Source organism: Vanessa tameamea, chromosome 10 (assembly GCF_037043105.1).
Source record: "Vanessa tameamea isolate UH-Manoa-2023 chromosome 10, ilVanTame1 primary haplotype, whole genome shotgun sequence".
NCBI lineage: Eukaryota > Metazoa > Arthropoda > Insecta > Lepidoptera > Nymphalidae > Vanessa > Vanessa tameamea.
Genome location: NC_087318.1, coordinates 249,565 through 268,588, shown reverse-complemented (window position 1 = coordinate 268,588; position 19,024 = coordinate 249,565). Strand labels below are relative to the sequence as shown.

Below are 19,024 nucleotides of genomic sequence, written 5' to 3'. Positions count from 1 at the left end.
CGGCCGGATTCGACCGGATTCCCATCGAACGGGCCGGATCGGTTCAGATAAATACGATTTGATAAATCTGTCTAATGAGTGGCACAATTACCACAATAATGAGTTTGTATTATAATTTAAAAAATTTAGTTTCAACAACTTATGGTAAAAAAAATTAATTAGGTTTTTAGCGGTAATCCAAAGTAAGGCGTTATTCTTTACCTGTTTCGTCTGCCACACACGTTTGCAGTGACATATCGTGTTTAGCAGACAATCTTTTGGAAAGCTTTACCACTTTTCGCACTTATTCAAGAAACTCATTGTATCTAAGAATTACTTCTGCCTTAGAAAGATAAGGATGACGAGGGTCAGTTATTGTAACTGTAACTCCTTCTACGTCCTTGTTCATCATCATTCGTTGTGTCTTCGTCATCCGTATCCGATGCCAGGCGGTCATCTGCCTTCTCTTCATTATTTTTATATAAAATACCGACCATAGCTAATCATAGCTAATGTGCGAAGCACAGCCGTTCATAACAATTCATAAGCTTACCTACTTTGACCATGACTTGCTCATGCCAATAATATCAGTTCAGTTTCAAAACCGAAGTTTTTTAAGCAGTGCTGATAGTATGTTCTGCAGAACATTAACAATGTTAATTTAATCAAGCCTAGATTAAAGAGTTTTTAGCAATAAAGCGCATTTAAAGTGTCTACTCATGCAACAGTTCTATCATTTTTCCAAAATTGCTAGCACCGGATCCGGTATATTGGTACCGGATCCGGTAGACGTATAATGATGCCGGATCCGCCGGATTACCGGATCCGTTTTTCCGGATTGCAATCCCTAGAAAAACCTTTTATTAAATAAAAATGAAGCGGCCCCTCGGCCGCCGCGGCCCCCAGAGCGCGGCGCCGGTCGAGTTGGGACGGGCCGCCCATTGAGTTCTTAGATTGTCTGTGATTTTGCAAATGTGTTTTAAAAAGTCATCTAGCAATCGAATCTTAGCTATTTCTAGGTTGTTCTAGTATACAAGTCTCGGGGCGAAATGAAACGATGTACAAGTCATGTAAACAAAATAATTATAATCGATCCCCTCGTGGGTCTCGCGCGCCTCTCAGACTGCAGATACCGAAGGCCTCGGTACCGAGCACCAGTCGGACAGATGTTATTTGTTTTTTTTCTGTCGAGAGAAGTTCAATAGCAGCCCAGAGTCAAAGTTGCCAGTGTGCCCGCTCCCGTGCTTCGGATAGCACGTCCAGCCGTTGCTCCATCGCCTGGACTGCGGTCGTGTCTGGTCGTATCCCGTCGGATGCGAGAGTGGAGGGAAAGCACTGGGGTGAGCGAGTGTTTTCGCGAACACCTGCACCCACATACCTATTGGTTGAACCTCGGGAGGGCCTCGTGCTACAAAATTAATGCTTTTATTTCTTTTGTGTGCTTTAAACATATGTATGTAAGAATTAACTCGTTTATTTTTAAAACCTTGTCAAATGTCACTTGTCATTTCAATACATATGACTGTTCGAAATGTAATGATAGATCTTTTAGGTACACTATAAACAATTGTATGTAAGTTTTAAAGTATGATTCCTCAAGTGCTACATGCATAGACTGATATGTTATTTAAAATTGTATATGTAGACTTGTAAAAAACATTGAATGTGTAATGTTTTATCTCGCCACGCTCGTCGTAGCAGTAAGTTAATTAGTCATTTAATTATTTTCTCTGTCATAAGATCGTGTTTATTGTTAGCATATTGTGATATACTACCTTTTTAAGTAAAGGGACATGAACTTTTTGAAATCTTTTATTTCCATCGAACACAGGGTAATAAAACAACGATTAAGATGTGCCATTGCTCACTCTTTATTACGCTTGTTAATTCAGTATATAAAAACATAATATAAATTATCTTGTAAATATCACCACTGATTGTTGCAACAGACAGACTGCGAGCGAGCGCTCCGCCGCGGAACACGTCCGGAGGGAACATTTGAATTTCTCGAAATCTAGTTCCAATTTACAAGCGAAACTCCGTAAAAATCGTTTAATTTCTCCTCTTCAAAAAATATTTGAGAAAGTTATTATTCGCAAAAATAAACTCGACGCCTCCGCGACGTGTTCGGCGGCGGAGCGGCGCGCCCGACGGATGCGAGGACGCGCCGCCCGGCCGGCGAGCCGTGCCGGCTGCCGGGCGGCGCAGTCCCGGGTCGGGGACGACATGGACGAGTCAGTAACGAAACTTTAGCAGAAATTAAAATAACAGTAAGAATTGTTAACAGAAGAGCGGGCGCCGGGCGCCTCCGCCTTACAATTTGTTATACCTACTACATCTAGGACTGCACTTAAACCCTACGTAACTTAACACTATGTACATACGATCTTTATCCAAGCGATTTTTAAAAAAAGTCTTAGTACTTTTATCGTATTAATTTGAAAATTTGTTAAATGTCTTTATCGTTAAATTCACTGTATCCACTCGCACCACATTTTTATTATATTTTTTTTTCATTTTCGTTTATAACACAACAAGAGTAACAGAATTAGCCCAGCTAAATAAACTACTAACATAAGTTACAACTAGGTACAACCGATGTATCGTACGAGCCGAGCGCGCCGAGCGCGCCGAGGCGGTGACGTCACGTCCGCCGGCGACGTATCGCACGCAAGGCGGCGCTTCGAGTTCGTATCAATTGACATTTTTAAAATGATAAAAATATTTTGATAATCTATTAAGGAATCACGTGCGGCTCGACCGATAGTCGGGTGGAGTGATTCTCTCGGACTGGGTCGAGCCGCTCAGTCGCAATTCGAGATCAAAAGCCGAGGCGATTCTAGTGATACCTCACCTCTTATAATCCGTTTCACGCGATGCGGGTCTCGCCTGCCACGATTATACGTAGTGACATTCCACGCGCACAGAATTACGAAGTAGAGCCTAAGTAACGTACACGTTAAATATTTAAATTTATACGCGTATCTAACGCCGCGCGTCTACACTAGAAACATTTTATATTCTCACGAGTAATATCGACCGACTGGTAGAAAACGATTCCCATCGAAGAAACCCGCACCTCGTGAAAGCCTAAAACTTTGTCACATCGACAAATACGGCAACATCGGACCGCCACGGCGACAGTTAAATGATAATCCGTGTGTAACTAACGATGGCCTCAATTTAATACAATTGGACTCGCGTGCGCCGCGATCCCGTCGCACGAGGCCGCACGAGGCCGCACGAGGCCGCACGAGGCCGCACGAGGCCGCACGAGAGGTCTCTAAACGTAGCGTCCGACTACTGATACAAACATCCGAAACCGATCAAGAGTGGCAATAATTTAAACACAGTATTCAAAACGAGTAAATATTTCCAAAAACTACATTGGGTCGGCAACGCGGGGCGGCCGCGCTTCGATACAATAGTATTAGTAAGTTTGTACTTTGATCATTATTTGAGTGCAACGTAAGGAACTCCAACACCGGAGCGTCGTTGCGCTCGGCCGACTCCGATCCGGATCCGGCGAGTCCGACGTCCGTCCGGCCCCGCAGCTCGGGGGCGGGCCGCGACGGAGATGGGTATCGGAATCGTTTTCTTATTGCGCTAAGTGGGTAGTGGTAGTGTAGAGTAAATACGGTCAGCGATGCTCGGCTTCAGCGGACGCGGCGCGCGGGGCGGGGGCGGGGCCACTCTCCTCCTGCGCAGCACACACACACATTACGTCAACCCGGAGCACTGGACCTGCGTTGTGAATTAATCAATCAGTTTCATGTTTTATATACCATGGCGACTTATCGTCAGGCGCCTGACTTCATGTTAGTAATTATTAATTAAATAAAAAAAAAAACTAAGCCAGTCATGGCTCCGTTTTGGGGCCACAAAAAATATGTTTTTGATCGAAGGTAATCAGTCGGATTCGGACAGAATGTAAGTATCATATCAATAAATCGGTAGGCATTCTGACCCGCGGCTCGTGTTCAGGGCGGCCGCCATCACCAGCAGAACACGGACAGCTCCCCGCCGTGCGCGCCGCCCACCGCGCGCCACGACCGCACGCCGCCGCCGCCCACCTTCAGCTGCAAAGCGAAGCGGGACGTCTGTACTACATGGACCGCGGATACATGTATTCTAAATAAAGACACTGAAAACACACTGAATGCCGACACCCAGCGTCAACACAAAAAATGGATTACACTCGGTTACACTTTTGTGGTTTCCGAATCTCGATGCGTAGCAGACGGATTATTATATATTAAATAATTTAAAGTTATCGTGAGAGTGGCGATGCGGCGAGGACCAGTTTCCATTACCATAGCGAGCCCCGGAGCTCGGCGCGATTAATGTTCCTAATTATATCCATCATACGATCGTGAATATAATTAATTATATTGGCATCGAGCACGATCGACGGGTCGTTTAGAGGATACAAAAAATTAATCAATAAAATAAAACAATAACGTAGACACGATAGTAAGGTGCCAATTAAAGAGTACGATTATGGCGAAAGACGTAACGTGCTGTACGTGTGTGTAGTGGTGGCACAACACGCTGAGAATATTAAGTAGCGTCGGATACGCACACATCGCAGGCCAATGCTGAATGTGTTGGATGCAATTAGCGGTGGCGATGGGGATGGCGATGATGCAACATTCGTTCACTGTAGCGACCATGATTCCTTTTCTGTCAGCAACCGACATCTGACATGAATAAAATGTATCGAATAGTGTCTCAGCATAACTATAGCTTCACATGCTCGTGTTACACTGACGCTCCAGTCGCGTATCGAACTCGCCGTAGAACGATCTAGATGTACTTCAACAAACGAGTCACCGTAAACTCGCTGGAAATCTTACGATCGGCATTTTCCGCAAGTCAATTACCGTATAAAAACTTGGACCGTATGCGGGTAGAAAAACAGATTCAATATCAATTATGCATCGAAAACGCTCATGTCCATACCGGGCGAGATAAAAAGTGCGTTTTCATTCCACGTCGGGCTATGTAGGGGGAGGCGGTCTGCGCGCGCAAGGCCCGCCGCCATTGACGAGCGCTCAATGGCGCGGCGCGTCGCCCCATTGAGACTCACTCCAGGGCTGACCCGAGGACGTGACTGATATATTTAATAGTGTATTTTCTGTATACTTGGGAGAATTCAGGACTCTCAGTCTATGAAGTTGAATGGATTCTTACCGTTTATTTACTTGTAAGAATGTTAAATTTGTTCGGCTATTAATATGTTTTTAGCAGACTTCAAAAAGGAGGTTCTCAATTCGCCTGTATTTGTTTTTTTCAAAAGACGATTGTTCTATTGTACTCTGGTTTACGTATGTGATTCAGATTAATAAAACAATTTGTTACTATTTACGCTCATTCAAGCTATATATTAATATATATAAATTATAACCAGACTTATCAGTAATATACGGAAGTGGGATTGGTGGTGATCGCAACACTTGTTGAATGGAACCGCTGCGCCGCAACGGATACGAATTTCGTTAATCGATGACAAATATTCATGACTATCATTAATTTTGTTTAATTCTCAACTATCATATAGTTAGCATCCACGCCGAATCGATGTCAGGCGTCTGTTCTCTGTCTAATCTCCCGACCGTATGCAGCGAAGCTTGCGAAAGTAGACACAAGTTAGCATAGAAGTGTTGAATGTAGTTATTCCGAGTAGCCCTGTAGCAATTTAGCAATTTTCTGCGTGAACGTGGAGGTACGACTATCGCATACTTCGTGTCTACTTCATTTTATTAATATCAGTATTCGCGATTTCTGATAACACAGGGTTTGAATATGTATGAGAGTCTGATACCGAGTTAAAATACTTGCAATGTTTATTAATTATATTAAAATAATAAAATTGTATATTACACGAGCTTCGCTTTTGCCAATGCATTGCTTTTTAAATAAAGTTCTTTGCGCCGTTACTACTCTGACTTACTCGTTATTAAATTTGAAACAAAGCGTTTTAACTTCGGGGTAAGTAGTGGTTAGTGGAGGCCGGTAAATACCCAGCCGTACACTCAGACCTGACCGCAGTTAGTGTACTACCCACCACTAATTATACTTCCGACAGCCAGACTATATTAATATTTCTTGTACATTACGTAGCGAGGAGGCTGGGAATACATCGTAATTTAATAATCTCTACGTGTTAATCAGTTAATTATTGCAGAGTAAAACGAGCGATCATTACAAATTTATTTATGAATATCAGAATGTTATCAATTAAAGTACGCTCATACGTGAACTTTTAATTCGGTGTTTTAAAAGATAAATTAAATATAAAGCCGGTTCGGAATGTACCGACATAGATTCCCTGGAGACGTACTGCCATTAAACTAATAAAATTAGTATCGTTTTCGTATCGTATCAATCGTTTTATTTTCTTATTAGTAACATTAGTCACACCGGTTCAGCTAATTTTTAAAGCCTTCCGTTGCACAACTCGCTGGCCACGCCAATGCTCCTGCACTATTTACATGAGATAATGAGATTGAGATGTTTTTGAGTGAACCCGCCCGAGGCCACCGCTCGCCGCGGTCAGAGACCCCGAGATAAGAGCCGATAGCGCCGTGAAAACTCTACGGCTACGCTTTTTGATTTGGATAATAAAAATATATAATAGATATATCTATGTCCCTGAATACATTCCTATCTTACTCCCCACGAATACCAATAATAATAATAATAACCTGTTCCCCAGTAAGTACTAGTCTCGACTTAATACGATTAAAATTAGTCCTTAATATCACAACGGGACAGTTTTTCTAAAAATGAGGTTTTTCAAATATGATGTAAGACAGGATTTATTTTTCCCCCAGATTATATCGGAATTGCGATTCAACTGTGACATGCTGCCAGCGTTCTCGCCACCATTCCACGTGATTTTTATGTGTTTAGTATTTATTTTTAATTTACATCTATATATAATTAAATAAATATAATATAAATAAATATTGGACAACATCACATACATTACTCTGATCCCAATGTAAGTAGCTAAAGCACTTGTGTTATGGAAAATCAGAAGTAACGACGGTACCACAAATACCCAGACCCAAGACAACATAGAAAACTAATGAACTTTTTGTACATCGACTCGGCTGGGAATCGAACCCGAGATCTCGGAGTAGCGTACCCATGAAAACCAGTGTACACACTACTCGACCACGGAGGTCGTCAATTAAGGCCTTAATGTAAATAATTGTTATGTAAATACATATTCAATCGGTATCGACCAGAAGGATCTGTCCGCCTAATCCGCTCTAGGTACATCTCTTTTTATTCGTTTGCTCAAACATTTTGTAATATGTCCATAACTAAACTATTGGGCGAATTTGCAAAGTATAATTGTTTTCTTTTTTAATACCGAAACCGATTTGAGAACGATTACTTATCTTTGACTAACTTGTTTATGTAAAATCGTAGTTTATCTTTGCATATTTTCCAAACATCAAATTGTAGCTTATCTATAAAAGGCAGATATAATATGACATCGCAAACATTACTTGTAGATACTCCTCGTCTCGTATGGCTTTGTCAGCGTTCGCTTTACGCCCAGCCGAGAATTTTCTCTCGCACTATGTTGATAATGATGACATAATAAGCTGAATCACAAAAAATATATACATTAATATGTTATTTAATATATTTGAAGTAACCATCGCGTAGGAAAGCAGTTTCTACGAGAAGAAACCCTATATATATACAAAACAGTGTCGATTGTAGTATTTAAGTAAATATAATCATAGGAATTAACATATTTTTGCTTATTCATAAAATATGAGCAGACGAACAAATGGGCCTCGTGTAGTGTAAACTTCGGCCACACTCGTAGACACAGCCGATAGCGGGGCAGGCGAATCATTAACTCATTATGTCAAGTCCAGCCATGAGATGAATTATTACACACGAAAGCCGAGTGGTGCTTGCCACGTAAAAATTCACGATTTTGCCACCGGACCACCTCGGCTCAGTGATACCAAATACGTTTAATTTTTCTCGATCAAGGCTATCAACTTGAAGAATGTTTAGGTATAAGAAATGCCAAACAATGTATTTTTCTTATTTCTCATGTTATCATTAGTATGTCATCTTAGCTCGCAATATATCAACTCATCGGTAGCTCTATACATATTAATCTTATATTCTTATAATGCAATTATATCAATCTTGTAAAGATTGATATAATTGCATTTTATAAATAAATTAATGTTATTAAATCAAATCGTTTTTAAATAATACCACAAGGAAACAATGATTGTTGCGAAGTATATACGTGCAATTAACAAGTTTTCGCGTTTAGGGCGCAATTATTCTTATAAATGCAAATTGCAACTATCAAAGAGCAATTACCCGATGCATTTTTAAGTTACATCAATCTGATCATTATTGCCCTTAAAGCTGAGTATACATTGAGCGAGATAATACTTACTTAAAATTCATAATTTTTATTTAAAATTAAAACATTTTTGATTTTGGTTTGCAGACTTATCTATGGACATTTTGAAGATTTGTATCTCTTCGTAATCTTTCGTAGTTTTTAATGTTTTCTTCGCTAAAAATACCCGGTGCGATAATGTTATTTTATTCATTATGTTGACATAATAGGCTTTATCTTGCAAAAAAAATTGCGCTTGCAGTGCAATATAAGTGCACGTGATAGAAGTGAAACTTTATAATATATAGAACTATTTCTCTCTGCATCACATCATTACTCGATGAATTACCGAAACGAATAAGAAGTTTCGCTTCAAAAATATACAACGTTGAAATATACAATGTAGCCTATGTCTTTATATGGTTCACACAGCGTACAGTACGTTTAATCTAAATACATACAAATCTAGCTATGACTTTGGAATATTGTAATGGGTATTGGTCTAACATTGGCTCCAATTATATTGTACACAATTTCGAAACTCAACAGTCTAAATAAACTTTCCGTTCTCATGTTTTGGGCAATATGAATAGTACCATGTACCACGTTGGTGGGAATGAATTTGTAGTCAATAGTTTTAGATGAACGCGATTGAGAAACAGTTACTGTAAGCTGCCGGTCTACTATTATATGGGGACGTTCGACATAAATAATGAAATAACAAAAGGATGTAAAATTATAGTGGATTAAGGAGTTAAGTAGAGTCGTTTTATTATAAATAGAAATATATTATTATATTTAATTGTCCTAATCTGAGAATTCACGAATCCCACTTGATGTAATCTTCACAGATTATTTCAAAGCTTTTGGTAAGGTTGATTACAATTTTGTTTCGTAAGTTATCGAAGCTTGGCATTTCGGGGAAACCTGTTACCGGGAAACATGTATGTATTTTCAGACATATTTAAGAAATCGTTCCACTATAATAGTTGCTAATAGTTTTACTCCTCTGCTTTTGTTATTAAATCTAGAGTATCTCGGGGGTCTCATAAGGACCAATTAGATATTAACAATTATAACAAGCAACTAGATGTACGACTTCTACAGAATGATTTGAACCGTCTAGGTGAGCAGTGTAAAACAAATTAGATGTCACAAAACAATGTTAATATATCGAATTCACAAAGAACAATTTACCTATGAACACTCAATGAGTAAACATTAAAAGATCGCCGGCCGTGAAATTTGTTTAGGACGAATATAGGAGCAACGAAAAACTGCTTCAAGATATCAGGCCTTGTAACCAGAAATTGCAAAGATTTCCGCGATCCTCCTACAATTTGTAAAACTCTGGTCAGCTCTCTTTAATTTAGAACCAACGTAATAACATTGAAAGGATTCAAAAATATTTTATGCCCCTTTAGTAATTTGACAAAACAAATTAATAAAACGTGTACCGAGCTACAATGATCCAGGGAAACATTATATTGTATAAACAACGCTTCGGAGCTCGCTGGACATGTCATGTTTACGTGGAATAAATGCTAGAATTGACTGTCCATCTTTGTCAACATAAAAATCTATGTCCCAACAGGGATACGTCGTTGTGATGTGCAGATCTTATTTTACACTTATAAGTCAAACTTAGATCTTCATTCTCCGATAAATATAATATTGAGACAAATTTATTATTAAGTAAATTTGCAAATATATTGTAATATATTGACATTAAATTATTCGAGAGGTTCTTATTCTTGTGCTTGTAACTTGTACTAAGCCGTTGTATTATTGAATTGTTTATTAATTTGTATTTCTATTGTTAGTTCTTCTAACAGCTAGTACTAACTGTGAGTGCCTTATGTATAATATTTAAATTTATTTGTGTGTCAGATTTGGACCGCTCTTAGCATTTTTTTATTTTGCTTACAATATCTCACGTCTGTGATCATGAAAAAGAAATAAACTTAATTGATTATAGTAACGCTTAATGTAAACTCGTTTACCTTATACTCGGTACACATGTAATGAAACTAGCAGAACAGAGTAAATACTAAGTTTCCTGTTGGTTCTTTTTGGCAATGTCCACAGTTCCGACCAGTGGTGGCGTTAAATTTGAACGAATCTTGTAAAATTACTATTCAAAAGTCCTCGTAAGGCTTAAACGAATAAAGTACATTTTGCTTTTGATAGGTAGGTAATAGGTAATGTTTTACCGTACCAGTCTTTACTCTTTAAGTCTGATCGAATTAGTTAGTTTAGCGATTGTGTAAAACAGAATTGACATAATTTAAGACTTCCGAAATTAAATGGGTTATATGCAACCGAGACAAACATTAGCGTAATACGACATAGCAAAATATTAGACGTCGGTTTTGTAAACAGTGTAACTATTTCCTAAGCCACCAGACGCAGAGTCGGGTTGCGCGGAACATTATTGATATTATCCTGTTTCCTGCATTAGCGGCTCTACAAATCTGATATGCAAGCAATTATATTTGAAATAACGACTAATTTCTCTATATTTATCGTTATTTGACTCGATATACATTTGGTTGTCTATATAACTAAAAAGTATTGCAAGTATCAAGATTATATCGTGCGTTAATTAAGCAATTTTGCTTATATTGTTAAGTAACAAACATCTTTAACACAACATACTATGTATAAAATGTTTATTTTCTTGTTATGATAATTAAAAAATATATATTAATAAGCCGTAATAGTTATATAAGTCGAAATATTTATATGTTTATATACCTATATATTTTGAATAAGTTCGTGATTTCACAGTGTGTTCACTGCCTGCCTGCCTGCCTGCCTGTCTGCTCAGTCCGCGGTGCTCAAGGGTTACGAAAATCGAGTTCCGCCATCTATACCGATTAGAGGACAATTGACTGAGCGAGGTTTAACCATTTTATGATTAAACCTTTCAGTGTAAGAATTAAACTTTGAAAACAACGACGGTTTCACATTTAATACCTCTTTGTTGTGTTGTATCTCGATAACTATACAAAAGAACTCAAATAATAAATTTTTAAATTGGGATTTATACGCGCCGTGCGTCCTGTGTACCTACACACACTGGTACTCCCTGCAGAAGCCAATGTCGGCAGGCGTGGGAACACGTTGCATATGCTAGCTCATTATGCGGCATCATGCACTGCACTTGTATAGGCCCGACGTCCGCCCTCCGCCCTCCCCGTACACCCATAACACAGACGTGAATCGGGAATTTATTATACGCTTATTTTTGTATTTAATTAGTAATAAATATTACGATATGACCGAAAAAATATTTCAATTCGTGACAACGGGAGGTTTACCATTTAAGTATGTATATCCAGTTTAGTTTAGTTTAAAAAAAAAATGACGGATAAACATCAGCATTAAAAATAATAAAAACTACTGTAATTATTTTGAATACTGATATCCATAATTAAGTTTGAAATACTTAATCTGTTGGTGGTATTTAGGCACTTGCAGGTACTGTCAGTAAAATAAATTGATAACATTTTATTTAAACTTTGAAAATGAATAGTCATTTAAATTTTATTGGCAAAAACAATAAATAAAATCTGTGCGTGAATCGTACTCGTATTAATCATGCCAACGCCACACGTGTTCGATCGCAATCGGAGGATTCCAAGGCTGCATAATGTGTTTGAATTATCTCTCATAATGAATCGGCTCAAGAGTCAAAAGTTACCTCCGCCTCGCGGGCGCCGGCTATATTTCTATATTTATCAGGGTAAAACGGTCTCCGGTGCCATTTGGGATCTCACTAACGATAATCTATAATATCCATATCCATCGTGTTCGATGATCGCTTTTAGTCCAAATCTCTACTGCAGGAGCTGCACCATACCTGCTGCATCTTATCGAAGTCTAGCGCGGGGCGGTGCCGGCGCGGCGGCGGCAGCGGCAGGCGGCGCCGGCGCGGCGACACGGGCGCGCGGCCGACGCACGCGCAGCCGTCGCCCGCCACGCTCGCGCCGCCCACTGCGCGCCTCGGCTTCAGCGCCTCCAGCGGCGGCGACGTGCGGAACCGCACTGGGGTCTCCACCTGCAATATTGATTACCCCATTCGTTGTGACCGCATGACACGGTACATGACAGTGGCAGCCCGTAAGTGTCCCACTGAGTGTGCCGGGCGAAGACATCGTCTAATCGATTCCAAGTGCATATTGGAAATAAGTCGCCATGGTTATGGTTTTTTTTTTATCAGACACACAGTTGTATGAGAGCGTCGAAACAGAGCGCCAATGTGCTTATGATCTCATATGTCTACGGGGAGTGCACGGTTAGTCCATGCGATGAAGTAATGGAAGTTAGATGGCGAACCTTTGTGTCGTCGTCGTCCGAGGAAGGCGCCCTCGCAGCGAGCTCGTCGTCGAGGTAGGGTTCCGCCGGCCAGCGACGCTTCTCTGGTGCTGTGCGTGCCGGTGATGAGGCGCCCCTCCGCCGGCCTTCACCTCTCGCCGCCACAGTGGACGAACCCGCAGGGCTTCCATTGATGACCTGCACCAGTCTCCTGTCACTTCCTATTCGTGCCTCGGTCGTGCTTACTGAGTGTCGTACGCCAGCGAGATTATGCGATCATCTGACGCTTTAAGTACTTGCTCGTGTCAGAAACGAGTCATCGGGTGGATCAGCGTTTGCATTGGAATGTAATGAAATATTAAGCCATGCAATTAAAGTAATGAAATAAAGACGGGTTCGCTAGGTTCGGTCGGGCGCGAACATTTGAGGGTTATTTAAATGCAAGACTGGGCACACGAGAACGAATAATCTAGAGAGCAGACCCAAGCGAAGCTCTCGTAACGGGATGCGGTCCGACAACAAAAAATGGTCCCTCGAGTCGATGCAATGCCGTCGTGAATGAAGGAGAGTTGTTTCGCTAGCTAGGGGGACGCGGGTCGGAGGGTGGGGGAGGGGGATGGGGAGGGGGCACGACAGAAAGGAAAGAAAAGCGCGGTAGTTAAAGGCGGGCGCTCGGCCCGCGACGTCTTCGCTGAATATTTCAGCATGTAATTGCAGAACTCGCAATTCTCGTCCATCAAAGCGTCGCGTCATTACACGGTTGAATTAATGGCCGGAGTCGTCCCCCTCCACGCCACACACCCTCCCACGAAGAAAAAAAACAGCTGGCAATGGCTGGCGAAAACGCCGGCCTAATGCTGCGGCGGCCGCTCATTTATTATGGATGCGAAAGTCCATGCGAAAAAAACCGCACAGCCTTTGCAGCGAGTCGCTCTCTCAGCCGAGGGCTGGATGGGGTTTAATGGAATCGCATAAATTACTAGGCGATTATGGGCGCGCTTAACTGCTGATAAAGCTGATCAAACCTTTTTCGATCTCGTGTTTTAACGGTTATGATGACGTTTAGTAGCTATCGCGCCCCTTTACTGGCGTGTCATAAGCGTTTTATGGATCACGAGTATTTCCTTTTAGAGTTTCTAAAGTATCTATCGATAAACGACGCCGAGATAAATATATCATTATGTTATTGTTATTGTTATAACAGCGAACGTTAAGCACGGCGTCTACGCGCCGTATAAGCCGTAGTATATATTTACCAATCGTGTATTGACGCAGTGAAATTAAGAGCGAGTCGAGTAAAACTTCAGTAATTTGCAGCAGAGTCGCTCCGCTCGTACGCTATAGATCAGGGGATAGCTGTAGGCGGCGAAGCGTCGCGACGCGGCGCGTCTCGGCCGCCCGAATATCACGGTTCAGTGGAACACAAAGAGATCATCCGACTACACTAATCTCGCTGCAAATTTTAGTTAGCTAAAAATTACCCGTGCCTATATACGTTGCCGGCTTAAATTGAATGAGTTTGAGAGCTCTTTGATGCGCTAAATAAAATGACTAACGTTAAATTGGTGGAATAGACGAGATGAACTCAGCATTCGTTTCTGTCAACGGTAACATCGGTCACTGTTATTATTTGTACAGGTTGTTTATGTTACATTAAAAAACTAATTTCCATTATTTGTATCGATAGAAAGATTTAGATTAAAATCATATAACAAAAAAATAGAATATACAAACAAGTACAAGTTAAGGCGAGATTTACATAAATATAGTAAAAAGCCATTGGTACACATGAAGCGCCGCGAGATGCCTCCGAAAGGATGGGGAACGCAGCTGAGGCACAGCGAGACCGAGTGCCGCATTACATCACACGATCCACTACTTTCATAAGGAACCTATTGTCCGTTTACTCCTTACAATTAAAACATGGCACAAACAAAAGAATTTCTAATTTCCAGCCAAGCGCAAGATAAACAAATGCTATGTAGGAGGCAGACGAAAAAGGGAAAACCTTCACTGTTTTGTCTCATTCCAACAAAACGAATGAAATAGCTCGGAATGAAGATGAAGAACGGTAAAGCAAGGAAGCCCGCTATTTGAAGTATACATCTGTATCGCTTGATACCAGCAGAGAGGAAAACGTTTTGAGGCCGGCTCAATATTACTTAGATCTGTGCCTAACAACTCAGCATTAAAACAGCGCTTTATTTATATCCATCTAGTATTCAGACTAATCTTGTATTAGTAGTAAGGTTGCAAATTGTTAAAGATCTTCACCAACGATGCAATTTTTATGTTAGTCGATTTTGTAAAACTCCTGATATAGCCTCAACAGTCACAGAGCCGTGTGCTATCAAGCTGTTTGATAACATCGAACAATATTACTAACACAGAGGCCAAGGTCATTTTTTTTAGTTTGCTTGTTTTTGTTCATTAGTGCTGTTTCTCTAGAACCAGTTTTTCGCCGAGATTTATTAATCAAGGTTATATTTTACGAAAGTACTAATACTATCTATCTTATTTCGATCTCTGTACGCATAATAACTACTCGGGTCGACATTTTGTATATTATGTTACTCATCTTAAAGAAGAAATAATATAATTCTTTAAACGGGAAGAATTTACGGGCGGTGTAGGCGGTGTAGGCGGTGTACCGGCCAACGTAGACACACACAGGCGCACAAGTGCCTAGAGTAACTGTCAGACAGGTACAAAGCGACGCGCGACGTCTCGTTGCGTGCGCGGCAGCTCTCTTGAAATGTAGTAACAATGGGTAGGAAGACGCTCACACCCACCCACACACGCACAGCACGACAGACGTTACTCCTGCGACTTAGTGTAAGGCGTTATACCTATTTAAGTATTTTACTAAGTACTTCGTGATCACAAAAACTAACGCACATACAAAAGTATACAAAAACGTATTACATTCATACAATATTATTAGTCAAACATTATATACGAATTCGTTACATAAATTGTAGGCCCTATCGCCACTGCATGTACATATTTGAGAAAAAGTAGGACTCCCATAACGGCGTGATTACATTTGAACTTACTCGTATCAGTCCTTTGGAGCGGGGACGACATCAGCCTAAAGCGACCGAAACGTTGCCTTACATTCTGCTAGGCGGTCCACTCACCGCTGAGCTACTGACTCTTAAAATGCATTTTATATAAATTAGAATCTACTGAGTTTCTTGTCTGTGTTCAGTATACATAACGAACATGTGTTAGCTTCATATTTAATTCAAACGATAATCTTGTTAAGCGTACAATACATTCTGATTTTATTTGATTATTTTGTACTTAATATTATAGTTAACTATTAATAAGTAACACTGTTTAATACGCTAAGGTTACTGTTTGTCACAGGTGCACTCAAAATTGATATACACAAAAATTAACTACTCTCTATGCGAGTGTGACCATTGCGATACCGAGACATGACAGAAGTGCGCAGTACACGCGGTCAAAGCCTAAAGCCTACAGGGCCTATTAGAGCCTATTGAGAATTTCACGCGGGTCACGTGACAGAGTTAGACTCATTACACCCTCATCATTCATTCATTACTCATTCGTTTGCCATCCCCTGCCATCGTATCCCATTTATTCGAGGTCAGTGCAGTGTTTTTGCCTCCATTCATGTTTTCTATCTAGTCCTCGGTTATTTCTTTACTGATACTCGTGAAGCTATTCACCTCATGTCACAAATACCTATCATCACTTAGATCGCCAATGAACCACTCGAATCCACCAACCTTGGGAACCAAGATGTTTGTTCCTCGTAGCTGTAGATACATTGGCTCACTTGCCCTTCAAACCGTTAACACAAAGTTTTGCTGTTTGGCGGTATTACACAGGAGGTGGGCTAGCACAAAACGCTACTATAAAGTATAGCATGTAGATTTGCGGTTGTATTATGATATTCATCCCTCAAAGTGAAAGTATTTATAGATGAGGAAACGTTCATCGAAAATAATAGTTCCATTCGTTAATTGACAAACTCGATTTACACCTCGGACCTCGGGTCAAACGGGCGTATTTGTTTCAACGATGCGAGTCATGTTTTGTGGGCTACAGCGTTGTCTTAAATTTACGAATAAAATAATTTTAAAGATAAAACATAATTGATTTTATTTCTTACAGGGGACCGAGAATGCTTGAGCCGATAGTACTATACTTTATGCACAGAAATAACCAATAAATGAATGGAACATATGTTTGTATATCTGTTAATTTTTCAAAACTAATAATTTAGTAACCAGTAAGGTAGCTGCTTAGTACGGCTTCATAATTGCATCAAAAGTAAATGAATTCAAACGAAAACTATTTCTATTTCGTAACAAAAACTATTTGTACACCGTCGCCCGTCGTGGGGAGTCGCAGTTCAAGAAATAGCTGCTCAGTCGTCAGCGTGTGAACAGTTCATACGTATAAGGTTTTTGTTCGTCTACTAATTTTTGCTACCCGCAGCCGGAGGGCGTTCACCTCTCGTGATATTTTAATCTCTTTACGTAACATGGGTAAACATTTTTTGTTCTCAAATTGTTCGGCAACTTAATACTAATTACGTTCCTTAATTTTTTTCTATTTTCAGTACTTTCTGATAATTTTTTGTTAAGACACTTATTATGTAATTCAATTTCTATTTTATAACGGAATAGTATTCAAATTGTAACGATGTAATTTATTTGATAGGGTTTTTGCAAGCCCGCCTGGGTCAGTAGGATCCTTCAGATATTCCACCACACAACAACACTATTGGTGTATTCCGGTTTGCAAAATGATTAGAGAGAGAGCCTGTCAGCCACTGAGTAACTACAGGCACAAGGGACATAACATCTTAACTCCCTAAGTTGGTGGCTCATTGGAGATTTAAGGAATGGTTAATATCTTTTACAGCCCCAATGTCTATGGGAGGTGGTGGGCACTTACTATGAGGAGGCCCATTAGCCCATCCGCCTACAATATAAAAAAGATAATAGTTTTAATTTATTCGTGCATTGCACATTATTTGGTCTCTGGTTAACTGAACACAAGGTTTATGGTTAATTGAGACGGTGAAAAGGAAGTTACTAATTACTTGAACAAAGCTTTCAACATCTTTTTAAAATCTGTAAACGTTTCCTTAAATTAAAAGAAGACTATTAACTTAATTGCACCATCTATTAATTTGTTCATAACATATGGTCACGTTGCAAGAATCAGTCAAAGCACGGGGATGTTTCCTAACATGGTTTCCAGGGGGTTGATTACAGTGCACCCCTTCGAATTGACTCTGTCGTTCAGGAAGTGTATAGTACGGATGCCAAGTCTCCGCATAATAGTTCCCTTGACGTGGAAAGGGGTGGGTCGGAGGAAGGGGAAGGGGCGGGGAGAGGAAGAGGCGACGGTGTAATTTAGTTGCGGTGTGTCGTTGAGAATTAATGCGCCGTGTGACTCGTGAGGAATCGGCCAGTTGTCAGCGTGAGATATAACCAACTTAGCTCCGTCGGTCCGCAATTCTGTTCCGATGACAGATATGCATATTTTAAAGATTTTGCTATGAATCGTCGCTGAAGGTACTAGAAGGGAGGTGCCGCTTGCACCCCCCTAGTACCTTCATGGTAATCGGACCAAAATGTGAATAATCAATAGAGTACACGAATATTAGCATCTCTACGAGTTAAAAGTTTCAGTATCAATGTTGGTAAACAATCGTTTCTCCGATTAGAAACATGAAATATTCAACGCTTTGATCTTCGCACAGCGGGCCTCGCCTTATCATCAGTAAAGCGATTCCACGAACTTTACGAATTTAATGTCGTAGTAGAACATGCGTGAATTTATTCTGGTACGAGGACCGTCGGTCGGTCTGTCTGCAAAAGTGGTGAGCATAACAAGCGCGGCGCGGGTGGTCGGCGAGTCGGCCAATTACCGCATCAGCTATTCTCTGTCGGCAACAATTGTCTTGCCGGCGGTGCAACCCCTCCTATGTATATCGATCATATTGACAAGCCCCGCGACACGACCGATACAGCGCGCAACACTACGGGTAGTCTTAACGGGATTAATTATTGCATCGTATGGGGCTAATTATATTATCTGTGACAATGAGTATGTTTAATTAAATTAATACACGATAACTCTATGCACGAATATGTTCCGTGTTTCATACCGAAATACGATGTACGTCCTTTTCATATTCAGTCATATTACTTCGTTTGTGCGTCGAAGTATTTTATATGCATATCTCAGGTCACAAATATTACATGGAAAAAACAAACCAATGGAAAGCCGAGTGGAGTGGAGTTGTGTGTGTGGCAATCTTCCTTATTTATTCAACACACG

The 19,024-nt window shown here is 40.4% G+C and overlaps 1 protein-coding gene across 5 annotated transcripts in view; it reads right to left on the bottom strand.

The window, feature by feature from the left end:
* Positions 1-1,826: 1,826 nt before the first annotated feature.
* Positions 1,827-19,024, bottom strand: part of LOC113393685 (uncharacterized) — a 48,076-nt gene continuing 30,878 nt past the window's right edge. For 3 of the 5 annotated variants that reach the window (XM_026630692.2, XM_026630690.2, XM_026630694.2), the window contains 4 exons: positions 12,716-12,892; positions 12,240-12,437; positions 3,947-4,058; positions 1,827-3,723 (listed from right to left, as the gene is read on the bottom strand). In XM_026630692.2, coding sequence (XP_026486477.1) covers positions 3,975-4,058; positions 12,240-12,437; positions 12,716-12,892 — 459 coding nt within the window. In that variant the 3' untranslated portion in view covers positions 1,827-3,723; positions 3,947-3,974. The remainder of the gene's footprint in view (positions 3,724-3,946; positions 4,059-12,239; positions 12,438-12,715; positions 12,893-19,024) is intronic. The other 2 variants (XM_026630691.2, XM_064216027.1) reach the window with 2 other exon arrangements.